The 18513-nt window shown below is 42.2% G+C and overlaps 3 protein-coding genes across 5 annotated transcripts in view; 2 read left to right on the forward strand and 1 right to left on the reverse strand.

Moving 5' to 3' along the window:
- The window catches only part of LOC120741685 (serine/threonine-protein kinase 32C-like), a 97625-nt gene extending 91748 nt beyond the window's left edge, over positions 1-5877 (reverse strand). Inside the window, exons 1-2 of one of the 2 annotated variants that reach the window (XM_040044693.1) lie at positions 5765-5877; positions 3083-3232 (exon numbers count right to left, since the gene is read on the reverse strand). In XM_040044693.1, the coding sequence (XP_039900627.1) occupies positions 3083-3164 (82 nt within the window). In that variant the 5' untranslated portion in view covers positions 3165-3232; positions 5765-5877. The remainder of the gene's footprint in view (positions 1-3082; positions 3233-5764) is intronic. The other variant, XM_040044695.1, reaches the window with a different exon arrangement.
- LOC120741686 (leucine-rich repeat-containing protein 27-like) lies at positions 4786-12785 on the forward strand. Its single transcript, XM_040044696.1, has 11 exons — positions 4786-5563; positions 5711-6006; positions 6126-6256; positions 6682-6740; positions 7234-7386; positions 8158-8353; positions 10984-11124; positions 11217-11322; positions 11819-11898; positions 12375-12495; positions 12584-12785. Exons 2-11 carry the CDS (start codon positions 5794-5796, stop codon positions 12695-12697), a joined length of 1314 nt encoding a protein of 437 aa, XP_039900630.1. The 5' UTR covers positions 4786-5563; positions 5711-5793; the 3' UTR covers positions 12698-12785.
- Positions 12786-13261: 476 nt separating this feature from the next.
- Positions 13262-18513, forward strand: part of pwwp2b (PWWP domain containing 2B) — a 38937-nt gene continuing 33685 nt past the window's right edge. Inside the window, exons 1-2 of one of the 2 annotated variants that reach the window (XM_040044688.1) lie at positions 13262-13837; positions 15991-17719. In XM_040044688.1, the coding sequence (XP_039900622.1) occupies positions 13698-13837; positions 15991-17719 (1869 nt within the window). In that variant the 5' untranslated portion in view covers positions 13262-13697. The remainder of the gene's footprint in view (positions 13838-15990; positions 17720-18513) is intronic. The other variant, XM_040044687.1, reaches the window with a different exon arrangement.

An 18513-nucleotide genomic window follows, 5' to 3' on the forward strand; every position in this document is an offset into this window, starting at 1 on the left:
TCATGGCACACTTTCACACGCATCTCCACAGAATATAAATCTGTGAGAAATCCCGTGTCTGAGGCAGGCTCAGCAATTCCCCAAGCTTTATGCCAAGCAGAGATAACTGGGCTGAGGGCGGTATCAATCTTCTCATCTAACTCTTGGCAAGAAACCAAATTATCGCCATTTTCCAAAATGTCAAACTTTTACTTTACAACTTCACGAGCCTAGCAGGTTGGCAAGGACAAGTTTCGAATTTAACAAGTTCTGCATGCTCATGAATAAGAAAGACTGCTCTCAAATGGTGATAAAATGCATGATTAAATGTCTGACGGAGCAGACTCCATCACCATTTCTCCAAACATCGACTTCTCTTATTTTTTCCTCACACTCTCTGCTGTTGTTAAAGAGCATTCGAGCGAGTCGCAAACTAGCAGGATGTGCACCTCAATCAATTCCACAGGCTCCCTTTGCTAATCAAACTACCTGCCAGAAAAGCCCTTCTGGCAGCTACGCTTCGACATCAACCTGACCGCCTGATTATGTTTGCAGCCTTCTGAGCCAAAAGCTGCTCTAATATTACTGCCTAATGTATGCCATATGCTGTTTTCCAAGAAGCCAAAGGGATACTGTTTCTAAGAGACCTGACAGGCAGCAAGAGACATCTAGAGCCTAAGTCAGCATCCAGAAGGCAGCGCATCTTTTGCTCCGTTTGTTATCGAGGCTCGGGGTAAAAAAAAAGAGAGCCAGCTGCTTCACGAAGGCGGTGCCGAATCAGCGCTCCGCAAATGTTCAAGGTGATCAGTTTCACATTAACAGTTGTCTCTCTTTAATGCATATGTGCCCTCCACCCACGATGCCTACTGCTCCCTTTGTGCTCAGCAGACGAGTATTTTCATTGCTGCATGAAAAGCGAGCGCGCTCTCAAGCAGATCCCCGTAATGACAACATTGCATAATTAACATCGAATGCATCTTTGCCACCTAAGATCAGGCCTCGGGCTACGCTTCTACGCATAATCACAGCGGTGGTGACACAGCCGGTGATTAAGACCACAGTTGATGGTGGCGGTGATACTCCACCAACTGAATTTTTCACTGCTGGTGTTTTGTAGGTCAAGCCTAAGTGACACCTGCGTTACACTGATGATGGGAGGATAAAGACGAAGCTGATCTCTAGTTTTTCCCTTTTTTCACACTCGGCATAAACAAATCACACATTAACACAGCGACACAGTCTTGAAGAGGTTCTGACCTCAGCCTTAAAGTTTCCCTTTAATCGCACAGAAAAGCTTAAGAAAGCCAAATGTGCACAGCCCGCTCAAGAACATCTCTCCTGGCTTTGATTAACTGCTGCGAGTGCGAATGCCGTAGGGCCACTCCAGTAACCACTCCCCTTGATAGTGATCTGAACTACAGCTGGACACTTTTCCTAAAGGCAAGAGCTGTAGACTTAATTGGGTTACCCTTGTGTGCAAAAGGGGAGAACTAACACACACATACACACACACAGAGCATATGACCATATCCCTGCAGTGAAATGACCTCATTTACTCAAGTTTTCCGGCCAAATAGTTCTGCAGCAACAGTGGATTTTTTCCCCCCCTCCTGCAGTCCATCATCAGAGATTCAGCAATCCAGTGCTGAGCTTATTGGGCTCACTTCCAAGAGGCTTATATCCCCATACACTGACAAGACATTACTTAACATTACTTTCCACGCATGACACTATAATCTTGTCTTGATTATGCAATTAGTTCTCCGTCTTTGAACACACAATATTTCCAAAGAGCTCGTTCAGGCATTAAAGTGTTTCCCCGCAGCATGAGCATGGAGGTATATACTGCGCTTCAGTGGCAAGAGCTGCGTTTTTTGGGGTGGGGGGGGGTTTGTGCTTTGAGGACTGTGGCTTTAGCGAGACAACGGACTCTCCAAATCTGTCGCTCTCGCCTTTTGCCTTTATGATCTCGCCGCATATAGCTACAGACACGCGTCTCCCTCTCCCAGCCTCTCCAACGTTAACGTCTGCCCTTTGAAATGGACAATGAAGACAAAAAGGTGGAGGTATAAGGAGAGAGACGGAGAGATGCAGCTGGAAAATAAATGCAAGTTAAGGGCCAGGTCAGCGTAGAATACTAAAGCACATACATTTGGTCTGAGATTTGGATTTTTACAGCTTCATATCGAGTTCGGTGAATGTGCGTTTTCATTTTTTTAGACACTGGTGCTAAAATATAAAAGACGTTTGTTTAAATCTGTAGGTTTGTTTTTTTTTTTTTTTCAAGCGGGCATTATGATTGCTGCAATCCTAGTGAGGGATTTTTTTAAGGTCTGACATTTTTCTTTGATGATCATAGTGGACAAACTTCCACACTAAGGATGCCACTCTCGACCAGTGCTGAAGTTAAAGGTGATGAAATGACATACGGCTTAATGTCTTAAATAACTGTAACTGTTCTTAACTTGTATTCAGAGTGAAATTAATTACCCAAAAAAAAGAGGAAAAAAACCGAAAATGACACGGAAAAAAAAGACAATTCAGAAGAATCTGATTAATATTTCATTATTTAAAAGTTCCACGCCAAATATCGCGATAATACAATTTAAGCGAGGTTAAAATGCCGACACTGTGAGCTATAAACAACAAACACAGATAGCCCACAATATTAAAAGAGTGAAACGCCCAGTCCAAGTTATAGTTTGATAGTACTGGTAAGACTCATTTCACCTGCTCGGGGTCTTTCCATATATATGCACTCAGCATCAGGTCATGTGATGAAAATGTACATTTAATCATTATTATTATTATTATTGTCATGATTATTGTTGCTGCTGCCTCCTGTAGTAGAAAGTTTGACTTCAAGCCTTGAAAATTTCCCACATGAACACTGTCTGTTCGCCGTGAGCAGCCAAACTCCGTCTAAACTCCTTTGACAGCGTTTAATTTCCTAACAGGAACTTTGATAACTGAGCCTGTGTACTGTGCCAAGCGGAGGGATACCGTGAAAAAAAATGCCATCGTAAGTGAAACATCCACAATAATAAGTTCCAAAGTTGTTAGTGCCACTATTTGCTAGAGATTTGGTGACACCTTCACTTACCATCTTCCTTTTCGTCAAAAACGGGTCTCTTTGAAGAACTGTTGGCTCCCATCCTCTTCTTCCACTTGCCCCAGTGAAACATTGATGCTCAGCTTGCATTCCTCGCCTTCTTGGAAGAGAAACTACAGCTCTGTGTCGGACACCCTCCTCCTTAAAAGACAGTAACAACAGCCGTGCATTTCAGCCGAGACGTGTCCGTTATTTCGTTTTATTTCTCCCGTATTTGGTCTGCCGACAATTTGACCAGCGCGAGTTGAAGTCCTCAGAAGGAAGCGGAAAGCAAAGTGCAGCGCTTACCGACGGACAGGGATGATATTTAGAGCTAACACTGTTTGCTAAGTTGGAGGTTTGGGCTGGAATAACCACTCGGTGCTCGTAGTGTTCAGTTGCCTTGCGCAGCCAGACCGACGGACTCGTGTTTGATGGGGCTTGAAGAGTACAGACTGCGCGGGGAGGCACTCAGTTGGAGAAGCCCTAACCGGAAGTGAGTCAGTTAACTGTACAAAATAAAAGCTCAAAAGGACTTTTCATTCGCCTCAAAATTATTAGACGATGTATTTATGCTTTTATAATCCTAACTTATTTTGTTTTAATTTAGTGTTTTATTTTTTCTTTTAAATTGGAATTATTTTCAGTTAGTTTTCAAGTAAGTTTAATTGTTTTCCGTTATTTTTATTTTTATTGTTTTTTCCCAGTCTAAAAAAACATAAGCACAAATATACATTTGTTATCTCATTTAGGTAGATTTCTAAGTACATTAAATCGTTTCACTTATCTTTATTCTTTTCGGGGGGTTAAGTTTCTACTTTTATTTGAGATAAACACATTTTCACACCCATTTTTTATTTTATGTAGTTTATTATAATTAGCCAGAATAATAATGTAGTAATGGTAGTGTCAAATCCCTCTAATTTGAGATTTTAAATTGCATACAGAAACTGAAGTGGCATTTGAAGGAAACGGTTTCCAGGGCCTAATCCGTGGATCGACTTCCTTCGAGGCGTGGACGTCTATCAGCAGAGAATGTACCTTCACCTATCAGCAGAGAATGTCCCTTAGTCTGTAACACAGTCAAATATATTCTCAAGTAATATTCAAGCATGCCATTCAGCGTGTTAGTACGAGCTCGGGAGCAGCTTGGGAGAACAAGAAAACAGAGACTGCTTCAGGTTGTCTTCCCAAATTGACTCAACTTTATTCACAAGTACAACAGTTTATATAGAGGGTAAAATTCATGAGACAGCAGATTATCAGTTTAAACCAGTACAGACCAAGATAAGGGAGCGTCTTCCTGCCCTTGGGTGAAGAAGCATCCTTTGTGTAGTTTATCAGTTCAGCTACAATTGTGATTATCTCAGCGACATATTTTCAAGGCACAAAACAAAGAGTTCTTTCATTAGTGAAATCTGAAACAAACCATTTGGCCTTCAACAGGCGTCTCCTAAAAGATTAAGAAACTAATGTAGCTGAGGGAGTGATCTCTGTGGTATTTCAACCTTGTACCAGCCTGTGATTCTCACACATCAATTCTTGGGTCAAAGAGAAAAATAACTAAAACAAAGGGGCCTTATTGAATGACAGAGTTTTCCTGCATAATGTCACTATAAAACAATATCCAGTAAATGCTTCCATGGTACTAAAATACCTAACAGCATTAATACATAAAAATTATTCATCCAGTTCGACTCAGCAAATTTAGATCGCAAGTGTAGGTAAATGTGGCACAATGGCCATCAAAAGTAGCCTACTGAACAAAATCTCGATAAAAAAAAATTATTTATACGTTAATAATGGGATACCACTTGATTTTTGCCGCTTGTCCATTAGACTTTTATATTGAAAGCAATAACCGGAAACTACTAATTAGTATCCTCACTAACTTGACTCTTGCGAGAGTAGTGTGACAGTTGTTGGCTAGTGAGTATAGTCGACGTAACTCTGTATCACGGACTGTCGTGCAAATCAATACATTAGGAGCGGTGTGTGGACGTAAAGCCAGGATGGCTCAGGACAGAGTGGAGGCTTCCCGGCTCGCGTTCACAACAGAGGGAAGCCGTGTTTATCCTGCCGCCCAAATGAACCTCAGTGAATTATTCCACAATCTCATTAGAAAATGGATGGGTGGAGTCGGTTCACTGACTGGGGAACGGGATTAACACGTTATCTACACAGTGTGCACATTAGATCATTTGCTCTTCTTTTTTTCTCTGCATATAATAAAGTATATAAACATTTAACTTAAAAATATATACAAAAATTTTACTGAAGAAATATCAAGTTAGTCGCCTTGTTCTTGTTTTGCACGTGGACAGCTGCCAGCTTGTGTTGACCACGTTGCTATGGTTACAGCGTCAGGTCGCGAGACGTGTCTAAAAGTTAGCATAACATTTTTCAGTTTCGTAGTTTTTTCCGACCTATAAAGTGTTTGTTTTTAGATAACACTGAGCCGTGTTCACATTGGTAGTAGTGCTGAAATAGCAGGTAAGCTAACACAGTTATTGAACAGTTACATAATGGTGGGCTAATGTTGTCCTTTGGTTAGTTAGTTAGTTAGTTAGTTTAGCTCGTACCCAAGTTAGACGACGTCTCTTCATTTATTTAAAACTTGGACGGTTTTGTCTTTTACAGACAAACAACAAGAAATTTCTCTGCCAAAAAGACACTCGTGTATTTTGAGTATACCAGTAAAGCGTCTCGGCCTCCTTTGTGCAATGACTTCCCCGGAGAAGGAGGCTGAGCTTCCTGGTGCGCAGCTTAGCTTTGTCTTTGGGAGCAGTGTTGTCAGAGCGCCGATCCCCCGCACTCCTCCCGAGGATGCCGATCCACAGGAGCCCGCTGAATGTTATTCAACAGAGACGCTATGTCTGAGCAGATCTCAGCTGAAACATGTTCCAGACAGTCCTTTGAGAAATAGCAAGCTAAAGGTCAGTGTGGACTCTAAACACACACCAGCTACATGATGTATGCTCCAGTGGCTTTCAAGCAGAAGAAAAAACGTTTCTACCACTGCATCATTACTAACTGCTCCCTCTGTCATCTTCAGTATTTGAGTCTTGAAGGCAACCAGATATGCAGTATTCCAGGCTCCGTGTTTATCAGCTTGCCCAACCTACTGTGGTTAGATCTCAGGAAAAACCTAATTGAGTCACTCCCACCTGAAATTGGTTTGCACAGGTACTGTATGCAACATTTAAAAAAACAAAAAAATTATAGACCAGTCTAATGTGCACGTGTTCATTTGAACTTATCTGGACAACTTTGATCTTACAATTTACTCTTAAACCAAGGCATAGGCCTCTATGGGACTATAAGAATGTCATGTTTTAGAACATTTTCTGATCACTGTTAACATTTCAAAGCTATTAACATAAGTTGAACACTTTATGATAAGCACACAAGTGCTACAGTTGTAAATCTAAATGTAGCGAAATGAGATTCCCAGGCCCTAAAAAGCATTTCAGGATATTTATACAATATGACTGTAGAGTGGCCTGTACACTTTCCTCCTGTCCGTGTATTCAAGTTTAAGAGCAAAGATGCTTTCTGACGAAGGCCTAACCCCTTCAAACATTTCATAATCTGTCTTTTTATGGATGTAGGTGCTTGAAAACACTGCTCTTAGAAGGGAATCCTATCTCTGAACTTCCACCTGAACTGGGTGAGTGGTCCCTCCTTATCAAAAAAAGTTGTAATTTTCAGAAAGGAAGTTATACATATTGACATGTGAATTACATGTATGCAGTAACTACAGGATTTTAAAGGGGACCTGTTTTGCTTGTTTAAAGCTACGCAGTTTAATTCCTTGGACTCCACTAGTGTCGTTTTGCATGATTCACAGTTCAAAGTAATCATTATTTATTTTACACTGGGTCACTGAACAGCTCTTTGTTGATCATTTGTCCTAAATAAACAGTTTTTTTGTTTGTTTGTTTGTTTGTTTTGGGGCGTGTTATCGTCCACTTACACTCAAAGAATAAGTATTTCAATGAACATAAAAATTCATGGACATAAAAATTCATGGACATGACAGAAAATAAAGACACACATAATGGATCTCTTTTAACAGGTAGCTGGTACATTATGAGTAATGTAAGCCTCTTCATTATTCAGTGTACGTCTTTATGAATGAGTCATTATTTGCCTTTTTGCAGGAAATGTGATTACCCTCAAAGGTCTGAACCTAAGGGACTGCCCAATCCACTTTCCTCCACAAGAGATTGTGCAGCAGGGACTCCAGTCCATCCTCCAGTACCTGAGGAGTGCTCTGGCTCACCGGCCAGTCAGCACAAGGAAGAACCCTCCAGGTGAGTCAAAGGCGCTTTACCTTTGAACAACACAAGCAGCATACACGTGCATCCTAGCCATCTGCTCTTTTTGTCAAAGGCAGGACAGCGCGCTCACAAAAATAGCTCCTTGCCCTGGTACCGCTTCTCTAGTGTGACTCCTGTTCCCTTGGAGACGGCGCGTGCAGCTCAGCCGACTCCCCACCACCACCACCACCATCATGCGCCTCCTCCCTTTTCACTGTTCCAGCTCTGTAATATTTTTAGCCCGATGGAAATGATCGATAACCTGTTGGCTCTAATCAGGAGCTCTCTGTCACTAAGCCCTGTCTGGAGATAATCACTGTGAGAAGGCTGAAACAGGAGAAGCTGCTGCTACTGCACAATAAGCAGAGACAGAACCCTCAATCAAATTATTTATCTCCCTGCTTACAAGGTTATTAACAAAGATAGGGTCCCGAGTTTCAGATGTAAATCTCTTCTCATTTAATTGGCCAAGAGAAGGAGTGTAGTGGGTTTGAATTTCCACGCTATATTGTTATCCACCTTTAGCTGTGTTAAAACTGAACATTTATTCTTGTTAGAAGTTACTTTACTATAAAATGAGTAAAAATTTGTTGGTTACATTCTCCTCCACATTCCACACAGATATTTAAAGGAGTGGATTTACCTGTGTGAATTAGCTTCTTAAATGCCTCCTGCCAGCCACTGCAGCTGCAGACAGCATCGAATGTTGCAATTTCTGTTGCCCCCACACTGCACTAGTAGCTGCCATTGTTGTTTCATTCCTAGAGTTGCCAGCAGTGGAGAAACTCCAGCTGTTAGAGCTGAGGGGTATGGAGGAGCAGGAAGAGTCAGGGGATGTGGAGGAGCTGCAGAGGTTCAAGGAACTCAAGCATCAGTTGATCCTACTGGACAGAGCTGAGCTGGGCTCAATACCACAACGTGATAAAAACCTAAACCCCAAACTTCTCCTTTCTGGCAGGAGGTAAGAAAAGATGTTTGGGTGGGAAAAAATGCCCCATAATGACACAGAGAAAAAATGTGCTTGAAATTCTTGCAAATTTATTAAAAATAAAGAAATGAAAATGTAAATAAGTATTACCAGACTTTTCTCAAAACTTTGTTGAAGCACCTTTTGTAGCGATTACATCCTCAAGTCTTTTTGAGTATGATGCTGAAAGCTTGGTACACCTATTTTTGGGAAGTTTCCCCCATTATTCTTTGCACTCTCTCAGGCTCGATCAGAGTGGATCAGGTTGGATGGGGAGCGTCAGTGCACAGTCATTTTCAGATTGCTATAAAGATGTTCAATCAGGTTTGAGTTCGGTATGTGGCTTGGCCACTCAAAGGCACTCAAGGAGTGGTCCTGAAGTGGTCCTTTGTTATCTTGGCTCTGTGCTTAGGTTCGTGGTCCTCATGGAAGATGAACCTTCGCCCCCAGGTTGTCTTCAAGGATGTCTCTGTAGATTACTGCATTCATCTTTCCCTTGTCCCTGACTAGTCTCCCATATTCTGGTGCTGAAAAACATTCCTGCAGCACGATGCTGCCACGACCACACGTCACTGTAGGGATGGTATTGGCCAGTTGATGATCACTGCCTGGTTTCCTCTAGAAATCATGTTTGACATTGAGGCCAAAGAGTTCAGTACCAGTTGTTGTTTTGTTTCTCTTGGTCTGAGAGTCCTTCATGTGCCTTTCAGCAAACTCCAAGTGGGCTGTCATGTGCCTTTTACTGAGGAGTGGCTTCTGTCTGGCCACTCTAGCATGATTCTCCTCTCTCCACAGAGTAATACTGGAGCTCTGTCAGAGTAGCCTCCCTGACTAAGGCTCTTCTACCCTGATAGCTCAGATTGACCAGGTGGCCAGCTCTAGGAAGAGTCCTGGTGGTTCCAAACCTTCCATTTACAGATGATGTAGGCAACTATTCTCACTGGAACCTTTGAAGAAAATGTTTTTCACTTTGTCATTATGGAGTATTGTATGTAGAATGTTGAGGTGGAAAATGAATTAAATTAATTTTGGAATAAGGCTGTAACATGAAAACATGTTGAACAAGGCTGTAAATCTTTCTGGGTGCATTGTATGTGCTTATTTATTTATTTTTTTCAAAGAGTTAGCAGAGAAGGTCGGTACCTGTGTAAGATTTGTAAATTACCTATGAGGCTAGAGCCAACAGAGAGTTTCTTCTAGCAAAGAGCAAGAAACAGACGGAATCACAATGGTTCTCTCCAAAGGTTTAAATCTCGGCCTTCCACAATTAGCTCATGAACTAATTGATAGAAATTCACATTTTCTGGTTATTTACTCTTAAATATCTCTTGGATTAGTTCTGTAGAAGTCATATACTCTGTCCAGGGAGCACCATGCCTCTTGAAAGCTGGGATAGGTTTCAGAGATGTCTCTCTTGGCTCTTAAGCCCTATAACCTTCTGCATTCTTCTCTGGTTGCACGATAATAGTCACATACAACCGGCTTGTAAAATAGCTTATTGTCTCATTACGCTATAGTTTTTAAACAGATATAACATGATAACTAGTGGACTTTGGTCCTGCTGCTCCATGTATTAGTGCAGGACATTGCTAACTTAGCTGTTTCCAGTCTTTATACTACTCCTGATGTTAACTGGCTGATGTGTTCATCCATGTATCCATGTAATGAATCCATTAGGCACATTTCTCTTTCTATGTTTATTCTCAGACTGAACTCAAGTAGCCTTTTATCATTCACAACTCAAAGTAATCCTTGTTTATCTTAGTCTATCCTCTGAAAACAAAACTTTTTTAGCTCTCTTCTCCCTCCCTTTTCTTCTAATTGGCTGCTCCCCAAAAACAGCCATGCCCACTCAATGACATCAGAGTAGAAAAACATCCTGAAACAGATTGTTCAGAACAGTCTGGTTCACAGGAATGAATTACATATGCACTGACCTCATTATTTGAAAATTTGGCCATGTTTAAAATGAACATCTACCACTTAAACAGTTTAATAAAAGATACCAGGGTTCAATTTAATTGTCAAATAAGAGTATTGATATTTCCCTCCAACTCCATACACTAGAAACTAAACACATGCAAAATGTCACACTGTTGTTTCATAAGAGGGATGAAACATATGCATTGGACATGCATTTGTTAAATATTTTCATTGAGATTTTAAAACTTCACGCATCTAATTAATTGTACCTTTGTACCCAGATAGCAAATATCTGTTGGGGCCAAGTCATTTTCAACTACTCAATTATCAAAGGTAAAATTTAAATCTGAATTATTATGGTCAATACTGAGTTTTTTTTAACGAGATTATTCATAGACTTTGGAAACAGTTGAGCTGGAAAACTAATGTGAAGTTGAGGCTTTAAGGGAGCAACTGCTGTAAAACTGAGAGCATCTTTAATAATCACTTAATCTCAGTTACCATTATAACATTATTTTACTCCTTGACCCTCCGTGGAGTGGAGGGCAGAGTTTGTGGCCGTGTGCTTTGTAAAATTATGGCAAAACAACTTTTTAATATCATTCTCTGTGGAGGAAACCAGGTGATAAAAATCTAAGCTGAGAGCCCAGAGCTCAGACGAGCCATAAATATGAAGCAGTTTGTTTGAATTTATTCTTCAGAAAAAAGACAGCCACCAGGGCCGGCATGATTCCCCAGCTCCCCCTTTTTGACTCGCCTCCTTGGAAGAGGCCAGAGGAAAGGAAGCAGGCTGCAATGAAGGAGTTGAACGAGAAGAAGGCTATTCTCGAGCAGAAGAGAAAGTGAGCAGATTTCGGCCTGGAGAACAAGAGTTGTTTTGGGTTTTTTGTCTCTGATCTGTTACAGAGTGTATTGTTATCTGACTCTCCTGTAGAAGCCAAGTGTCTCTTCAGAAGTGCTGCACACAAGCCAGAATCTCACAAGACAAGAAAATGTCTGAGCACAAAGAGAAGAAGCATGAAAGACAAAAAAGGCGTGAGGTTTGTGTGTGCTTGGGTTTTCAGCTGTCATCCTGCCCACCACCAGAGGGCACTAGAGCACCACCTCTGACACACTGGTTAAAGGAGAGAGGCATAGATATATTGCCATTAAATGAATCATTTTGATGTGAGTGAATGGGTTTTCAGACAGTAGCACCACCATGGTGGTGATGAGACAGCAACAGTTTCCACTGGCGGTAATGGAGCATGCTGGAGGAGCCATCAGTGCTGATATACACAGGGAGACACATTATAAATCTATCATTTGACTTTCAGCTCCATTTTCATACATATATATAGTGGAGAAAGGGTGCCCATTATGTTTGCATGGGATCAGCCCGACATAAGGGAAAATTTATTGTAAAGGAAAAAAGTCTTTTTTTCTTTTTTTTAACTGAACACAGTGCAGCCACAGGCTACATCTTTGTAGGATGCATTGCAAGAGTTGTATCGCTTCACAGGTAAATGTAACAAGTACTTCCTTACCCTGTTTCAGGAAGCAGAAGTAGATTCAAAACCTGGTTTTGAGGACAGCAGTGGTGCTCCTCGGACATCTGGCAAGTGTGAAGGGGACAGGTAATGACAAGCTCTGGGTCTGCTGTTAGTTCTGCCAGTATACCTCTAAGCTTTAACAGTGACTGCATTTGTCTCTGTGAAGAGTACTTGTCCTACTTGTGGTTTAAACTTATAATCATCTCATCAATGAGCCTAACGAGAACTCCACAAGTACCCACTAAATGGCATTTTGCATGGTTTAGCAGATGCGAGTTCTGCTACTAAAGATGTAAAGCTAGAGACACCTAGTGGACAAAGACAGACTGCACACATTATAGAACATAAGCAGATTTCTTTGTTCCTTTTAAACAATGTTATGTCTTTGCAAAAACAGATAAACCAGATAAGACAGTGCCACTTTTCTTATTTTATTTTTACTGATACAAGGAAACAGAGAAAGTAACCCTTTGGGTTATATCTGTAAAGGCTATAATACTTAAACACTTGTATAGTGTTGTATATATAGATTTTGACCTTTGAACTGCATGGCCCTAAAGATCGGCCCGGGACCTGGAACGGCAGATTTGTGCCCGTGCCGAGAAGATACAGGAGAGGTGCAGGAATCCCAGGGGCACAACAAGCGAGCAGATGGCAGCAGCGATGGAGGATGTGGAAGAGGTCTGACCTATAATTCCCATTCATTGTGCAACTCATTATATAGGTTAATATAGATTATTGATCTAAACTCCACTTTTCTGACTGACAGATGAGGAAGTTACAGATGCGGCTCCTGGAGAGGAAGAGAACTCAAGGACGAGATCTTGAAAAAACTTTCATGATCTTTACTGGGGACACCTGGCCTGGTTTCCTTGATAAGTGACAGAGACTACACACCTGCTGTTTGAGTTTTTGTGATATTTAATTGATATGGAAATAAATCAATAAAGCGACTAAATCCTTTTGAATCATATTGTGTTGCACAAGTCTATAAGGTAATCATTTCAAATCCTAACTTGGCAAGGGAGTGTTTAGAAAGTTTCCAGTTCACAGCTGGTGTGTTTCTATTTTTCTTTTAACTTCTGCAAGATGCTCTCTCCACTAAGCAAAGTAATCATGTTAACTTTAACTTACATAAAATAAATACTTTATTGTGTCAAAATAAGCTTTTCAGAAAAAGCGTTATTGGCTCACCGGGCATGTATTACCTACATGCAGAGTAAATTAAGCCAGTCTTAAAATAGATCATTTTAAAGGGGAACTCGACGTTTTTAGCTCCAAATAGATAATAATATCCTCATTAATGTAATTTACAACAAGATACATTAAAGTAAAGTGGCAGGTTTTTGTCAAATAGCACATTAAATGTTTTATTTATTTGTGTGTGTGTGTGACATTATATATAATCGTTGTCAGCTGGCTCTGCATCTTGTGATTATTATTTAATTACCATTTTTGTCATCATCAGTTTTAATTTTTGATTACATATTATTTTAAAATGCTTGTATGCGTTTTCAGTTTTCATGTGTAATTGTGGTATTTGTTTTGAAGACGGACGCCATAAACCTGCTGCTGAGTTTAAAAGAGGGGGGGAAAAAAGCGAAAAGTGCCGTGGTAATGAATGGCATCAAGCAGTACAAAGTGAGACAGAGAAAGGGTAGGCCTTGTCTTGAGAGATTTTCTGCTCCTGTAGCACAGAGAGCGTGATGTCAGCGGTGGCAGTACTGTTGTAATTGACTTGGTGGGGGTGATGGCGTCATTTTATGCCCTGGTGTAGCCTCCTGCTCCAATAGCGAAGGGGAGACGGATCTTTGGCCGACGCGACCGTGGCTCCCTTGGCCGGGATCGAGCACCGCCGAGCCGGACAACTCACCCCGGGAAACATGGAGGCTGTGGCCGAGGAGCTGCGGGCCGGCTCTCGGGTACCTGTCACTATCGATCAAATAGTTAACGATACACTGGTGGTGACGCTGACCTATCGAGAAAGGATCTACACGGGGATTTTACTCGATTGCAACAAAAAGTGAGCACTATTTTTTCTAAACTTCTTTTATATATTATCGTCTAAAAATTATTTGCTAAATACTGCTAACGGCTAATTTACCTTGGATGCTAAGTCAAAGCTAACTATTAGCGACCTAGGCCTTTATACAAAAGGGTTGCAGGTTATTGTAGCTGACAAGGTGGCTATCTGCTAGCTTCTCGGCTAATGTTAAAGTGATGTCATTTTTGCCTATAATAAGACGGCGAAATACTCGATTTTACGATGGAGGAAAACTATATAAAGGCATTAGCCCAGCCTGTAGAGACTGTTAGTGACTTCTGTTGAAAAATATCTACTGTCAGTGGGTTCAGCTATAGCTTATTGTTAGCCTAATCAAGGGAAGAGCAGCTAAAGCGAATCCAGTAAAATAGCCAGGCCTTAGCTACATACTATTTATTTTTATCTGTTTTATTATCATGCAATTGTACAGAAATGTGAATGTGCACTAGTTTTGTAGGCAAATGTCTGAGTACAGTAAGCTGAAATTTATTCAAAGGCAGCAACATTATAACCTGTCATTTCTGACTAGCAGAAACAATAGAAAATTATTAAAATACATTTGAATGATCACAACTGTCTCATTTTCAGTAAATCAAGCTTTGGTCTTATCTGTGTCCATTTTAGCCTCTGACAAAGCAAAACACAAAAAATGGGGCTATTGATAGAAAGCAGTCTGTTCAAAAGAGAACCATGCAAGTATAATTTGACATGTACCAGTGTCATGTCTTATCAGGCCCTCTTGTTGTGTGTCACATGTATAAGCCTTGTGTTCCTCCTGGTGCTGTGCACCTTAAAAGCCACTGGCTTTAGGCTATTTATAGACTAGCAGAATCAGAACCTGACCAGCTTTTCCCCTTAGTATGCTTAGATGGTTTTTCGTGCAAGAGCTCATGCTGTACTGAAAATAACCCACCCAAATGGGAAAAGGTCGGCCTTGGAATAACTTAAAATAGGCCTATATTTTAGGCCTTGTCACTGACAAAATTTGACTAATTCCTCCTTTTCAGCTCATGGCAATACACTTCCTGTCATTGTCCGATGCAAACAGATTGTTGCATTATTTTTTTTAATCTTATTGTCTAGCCCTATCATTCTGACAGATCTCCACCACAGCATGAAAAGACAACAGTGTGGTGAATCATGCCTGGCCATATTCTGCGTCCTTGTACTGCGCTTAACTATTACTGTGTGTTCCCTACTACATACAGCCTTGTTTGTGCTGCATCAATCAGAGTAAAGAGTGATATTCAACAGCTATAGGGGCGCATATTTTGTTATGGGAGCCTAAAGCTAAGAGTAACAAGCCTCACCAGGAGACTATTATTTGGAGATGCCTGCCAACTACTTCTCTTGGGGAGGAAAGCAGGCTCCCCAAATGTGCACTAATTAATAATCTTGCCGCACATAAGCCCCAAGTAGACACGGATGCAAAAACAAACTGAAATCTCCTGGCTCCTTCCCTACCTCTCTGAATCCCGTGTGATTCATGGGATTGTTTTTGTTCAGTCAGATGTTGGGGAGGAGGGGGTGGTCTCGGGCATCCTGTAGTCTCTTTGTCTGTTGTCTCCTGACTAAGGCAGCACAGCTATGTTACTGTTGCTTGCCAGCCACCTCTCAAAGACTTTCTTGGCAGTTAGGACCTCACTGGACATGTTTGCTGATCCCAGTGTGTTTATAAAAAAAAAAAAAAAGCACACACACACGCAAAAATCACATTAAAATCACTTAGGGAAAATTCAGCAGCACTGTTGCTTCTGTGGCCTGAGGCTGAGGCACAGATAACTGTCTGTCTGCTTGCACAACAAACCCCAACCCCCACATGTTAAGAACCTTCAGCACCCAGGTGACAGGGAGAGTGACATCAATGTCTCGCGTCAAAGTAAAACCAAAACTAGTTATATATGTTATTTTTTTCGACAATGTGAACAGTTTTGGCTGTTCTTTTATTGTTTCAGTGCTGTCCTACTTGCCTCAGGTTGTGTCACATGTTGAGGCATATTGTTCTAATGGAGGGGATTGTTGAAGTAAAAATTCTCAGGGTTTAGCACGACTGTATCATCTTTGCTGTATAAAGCTTAACAAGATCCACAGCTATTTATACACTGTTTCTTTTTTTCTCTCGTTTATTTTAGGACCGGGCTATTTTGTCTACCAGACTTCACAACAAAACTCGGGGACTGCCAAGAATCTAAACCTGCTTCTGAAATCCAAGAAGTTCTGAGCGAGGACTCGGTTTCCAAATCTCCCAGCCAGGTTTCACACAGACCAAAGGATGAAAACACTCTCCCTGAAAGCAGCATACCTACACCTCCTCTACCCTGCCCCGTTCCCACACCAGTGCCAGCTGGACAGACTCCTTATCCTCCTTATTTTGAAGGAGCCCCCTTCCCCCAGCCCTTATGGGTGCGCCACACCTACAGCCAATGGGTACCTCAACCCCCTCCACGACCAATCAAGAGAAAGAAGAGGCGAACGCGAGAGCCCGGCCGTATGACCATAAGTACTATCCGTCTGCGGCCTCGGCAGGTACTGTGTGAAAAGTGCAAGAACACGCTAAATAGTGACGAGGACAGCAAAGATGGCATGAGCAACACCAAGACCTCTAGAAAAGAAAATTCACTACAAAGTGACGATGACGGCTACGACAAGGATACTCCTAATAAGTTGTCAAGAAAAGAGGACACAGTCACAGCCAAGGACACTAAAAGGCGGGAAAATGGCACCAGCCTTGATAGTAAGCGTCTCAGAAAGGACAAAAGGTGCGAGGCTGATGGGGAGAAGTACCCTGGAACTGATGTTATTCCACACAGTCCCGTCATAAAGATCTCCTACAGCACTCCACAGGGCAAGGGGGAGGTTATGAAGATCCCGGCGCGAGTCCACGGTTCAGTCAAACCATTCTGCCCCAAACAGCTGGTGCAGAATGGCGTGGGGGAAAACGACAAGGCAACTTCTGATGCCACCAAGGAACAGCGGCACATTCTAGATGCCACAAGGTCTGGCCTCACTGTGTCCATTCCCAAACTCAAACTAACAAGACCTTTTGCAAATGTAGGTCAGGACACACCTTCTCCAAAGATCCGTTTGAGACCCCCTCAGAGGGACACTGAGGAGAGCGTGGTCGAGTATGATGCGGAACTTCTTGGAGGCACCAGGAGACGGAGCCCTAGGGGGCCCGGGCCGTGCCTCCCACACTCCGAAGACTCAGGAGAAGGCAAGAACTCTCTGGAATTGTGGTCAGGGAGTTCAGGTGAGGAGGCGGATCGCGGCCACAGCGACCTCACCCTTCTCATTAACTTCCGTAAGCGTAAAGCGGATTCTTCTAGTTTGTCGGTGTGCAGTAGCGACAGCCTGGACGAGTCAAAGTCCTTCAGCTCGGACGGCACCTCACCAGAGCTGTGCGATCTGGCGCCTGGTGAAGACCTCTCTGTAACCTCATCTTCTGTACCTTCACGGGACGACTGCAAGACGGTGCCGCCTCTCACAGTGCGGCTTCACACCCGCAGCATGACAAAGTGTGTGACAGAAGAAGGTCACGCCATAGCGGTGGGTGACATCGTGTGGGGGAAAATCCACGGCTTCCCCTGGTGGCCCGCACGCGTCCTGAGCATCAGCGGCACTCGCAAGCAGGAGACAGCCAGTTGCGAGGCCCAGTGGCCCCAAGCCAAGGTGGCGTGGTTCGGTTCACCCACAACCTCCCAGCTTTCTGTTGCCAAACTGTCGCCCTTCAGAGAGCTCTTCAGGTCCCGCTTCAACCGGAAGAAGAAAGGGATGTACCGGAGAGCTATCCTGGAGGCAGCCAAGGCCGTGGGTCACATGAGCCCGGAGATTACGTCACTGCTTTCTCACTGCGACACGTAGGTGAGTTCATAGCACTTATGTGCCTGTATCACTTCTATGACTATGTTGGGCAAAGGGGTATACTATAAACATAGAATATTACAGAAATCGTTACCGATCACCTGCATTTTTTTCAAACAATGTCTACATGGTAGATGAAGGAAATGCTTTAAGTGAACCTAAGAAGATAATACAAGCAGCCAGTTGGTGTTGTCGTTGTGTGCTCCCCCACAAAAAAACAAAACAAAAAAACGAGGCCCACACGGACCAACTGGCTGCTTGTATTTTAAATTGTATTTTATTTTATTTTTTTAAATGACAAAAAAAAACTCGGTCTAGTCATCAGTGGCCCAACTGGTAGTTTTAATCACAATGATTGACTATGAGAAACAAGTCTGACTCAGCAAGAACAAATTACAGCACAGAGCTGGTGCAGATGAGCAAGAGCTGCCAGTGTAGAAATGTTGGCTGTGCAGACACAATACGGGCTGCATGCATGAGTCAGTTGATTGACAGTAAGTCGGCACGTTTCTCAGTTTTTGGCATTTTCTGTTTTGTTTTGTTTTTTTAATATGAACCTTTCTTAAACTATTAGAAATTGAGTAACTTTGATATTTGCATTGATTCTATGATTTGACCCCCCCCCCCCCCAAAAAAGCGCACACACCAGAAAGAATGAATAGCCAAGCTAAAAGTGTATGTTTTTAATTTATTTCAATTGTGTCCCTCTTGATTGTATATATTTCTCCTGTTTGCTATTTATTCCTTTATATTTTATGCTGGAGCAGTTGGTATAGAGCCCCACAATTTTGTAG

This window comes from Simochromis diagramma, unplaced genomic scaffold (genome assembly GCF_900408965.1).
Source record: "Simochromis diagramma unplaced genomic scaffold, fSimDia1.1 OVJJ01000486.1, whole genome shotgun sequence".
In the NCBI taxonomy this organism is placed as follows: Eukaryota; Metazoa; Chordata; class Actinopteri; order Cichliformes; family Cichlidae; genus Simochromis; species Simochromis diagramma.

Coding starts and splice junctions, on each gene's coding strand:
- LOC120741686 (XM_040044696.1), top strand. CDS start 5,794: ATGACTTCCCCGGAGAAGGAGGCTGAGCTTCCTGGTGCGCAGCTTAGC. Junction 6,257..6,681: donor CCTGAAATTGGTTTGCACAG/GTACTGTATGCA, acceptor TTATGGATGTAG/GTGCTTGAAAACACTGCTCT. Junction 11,125..11,216: donor ATTCTCGAGCAGAAGAGAAA/GTGAGCAGATTT, acceptor ACTCTCCTGTAG/AAGCCAAGTGTCTCTTCAGA.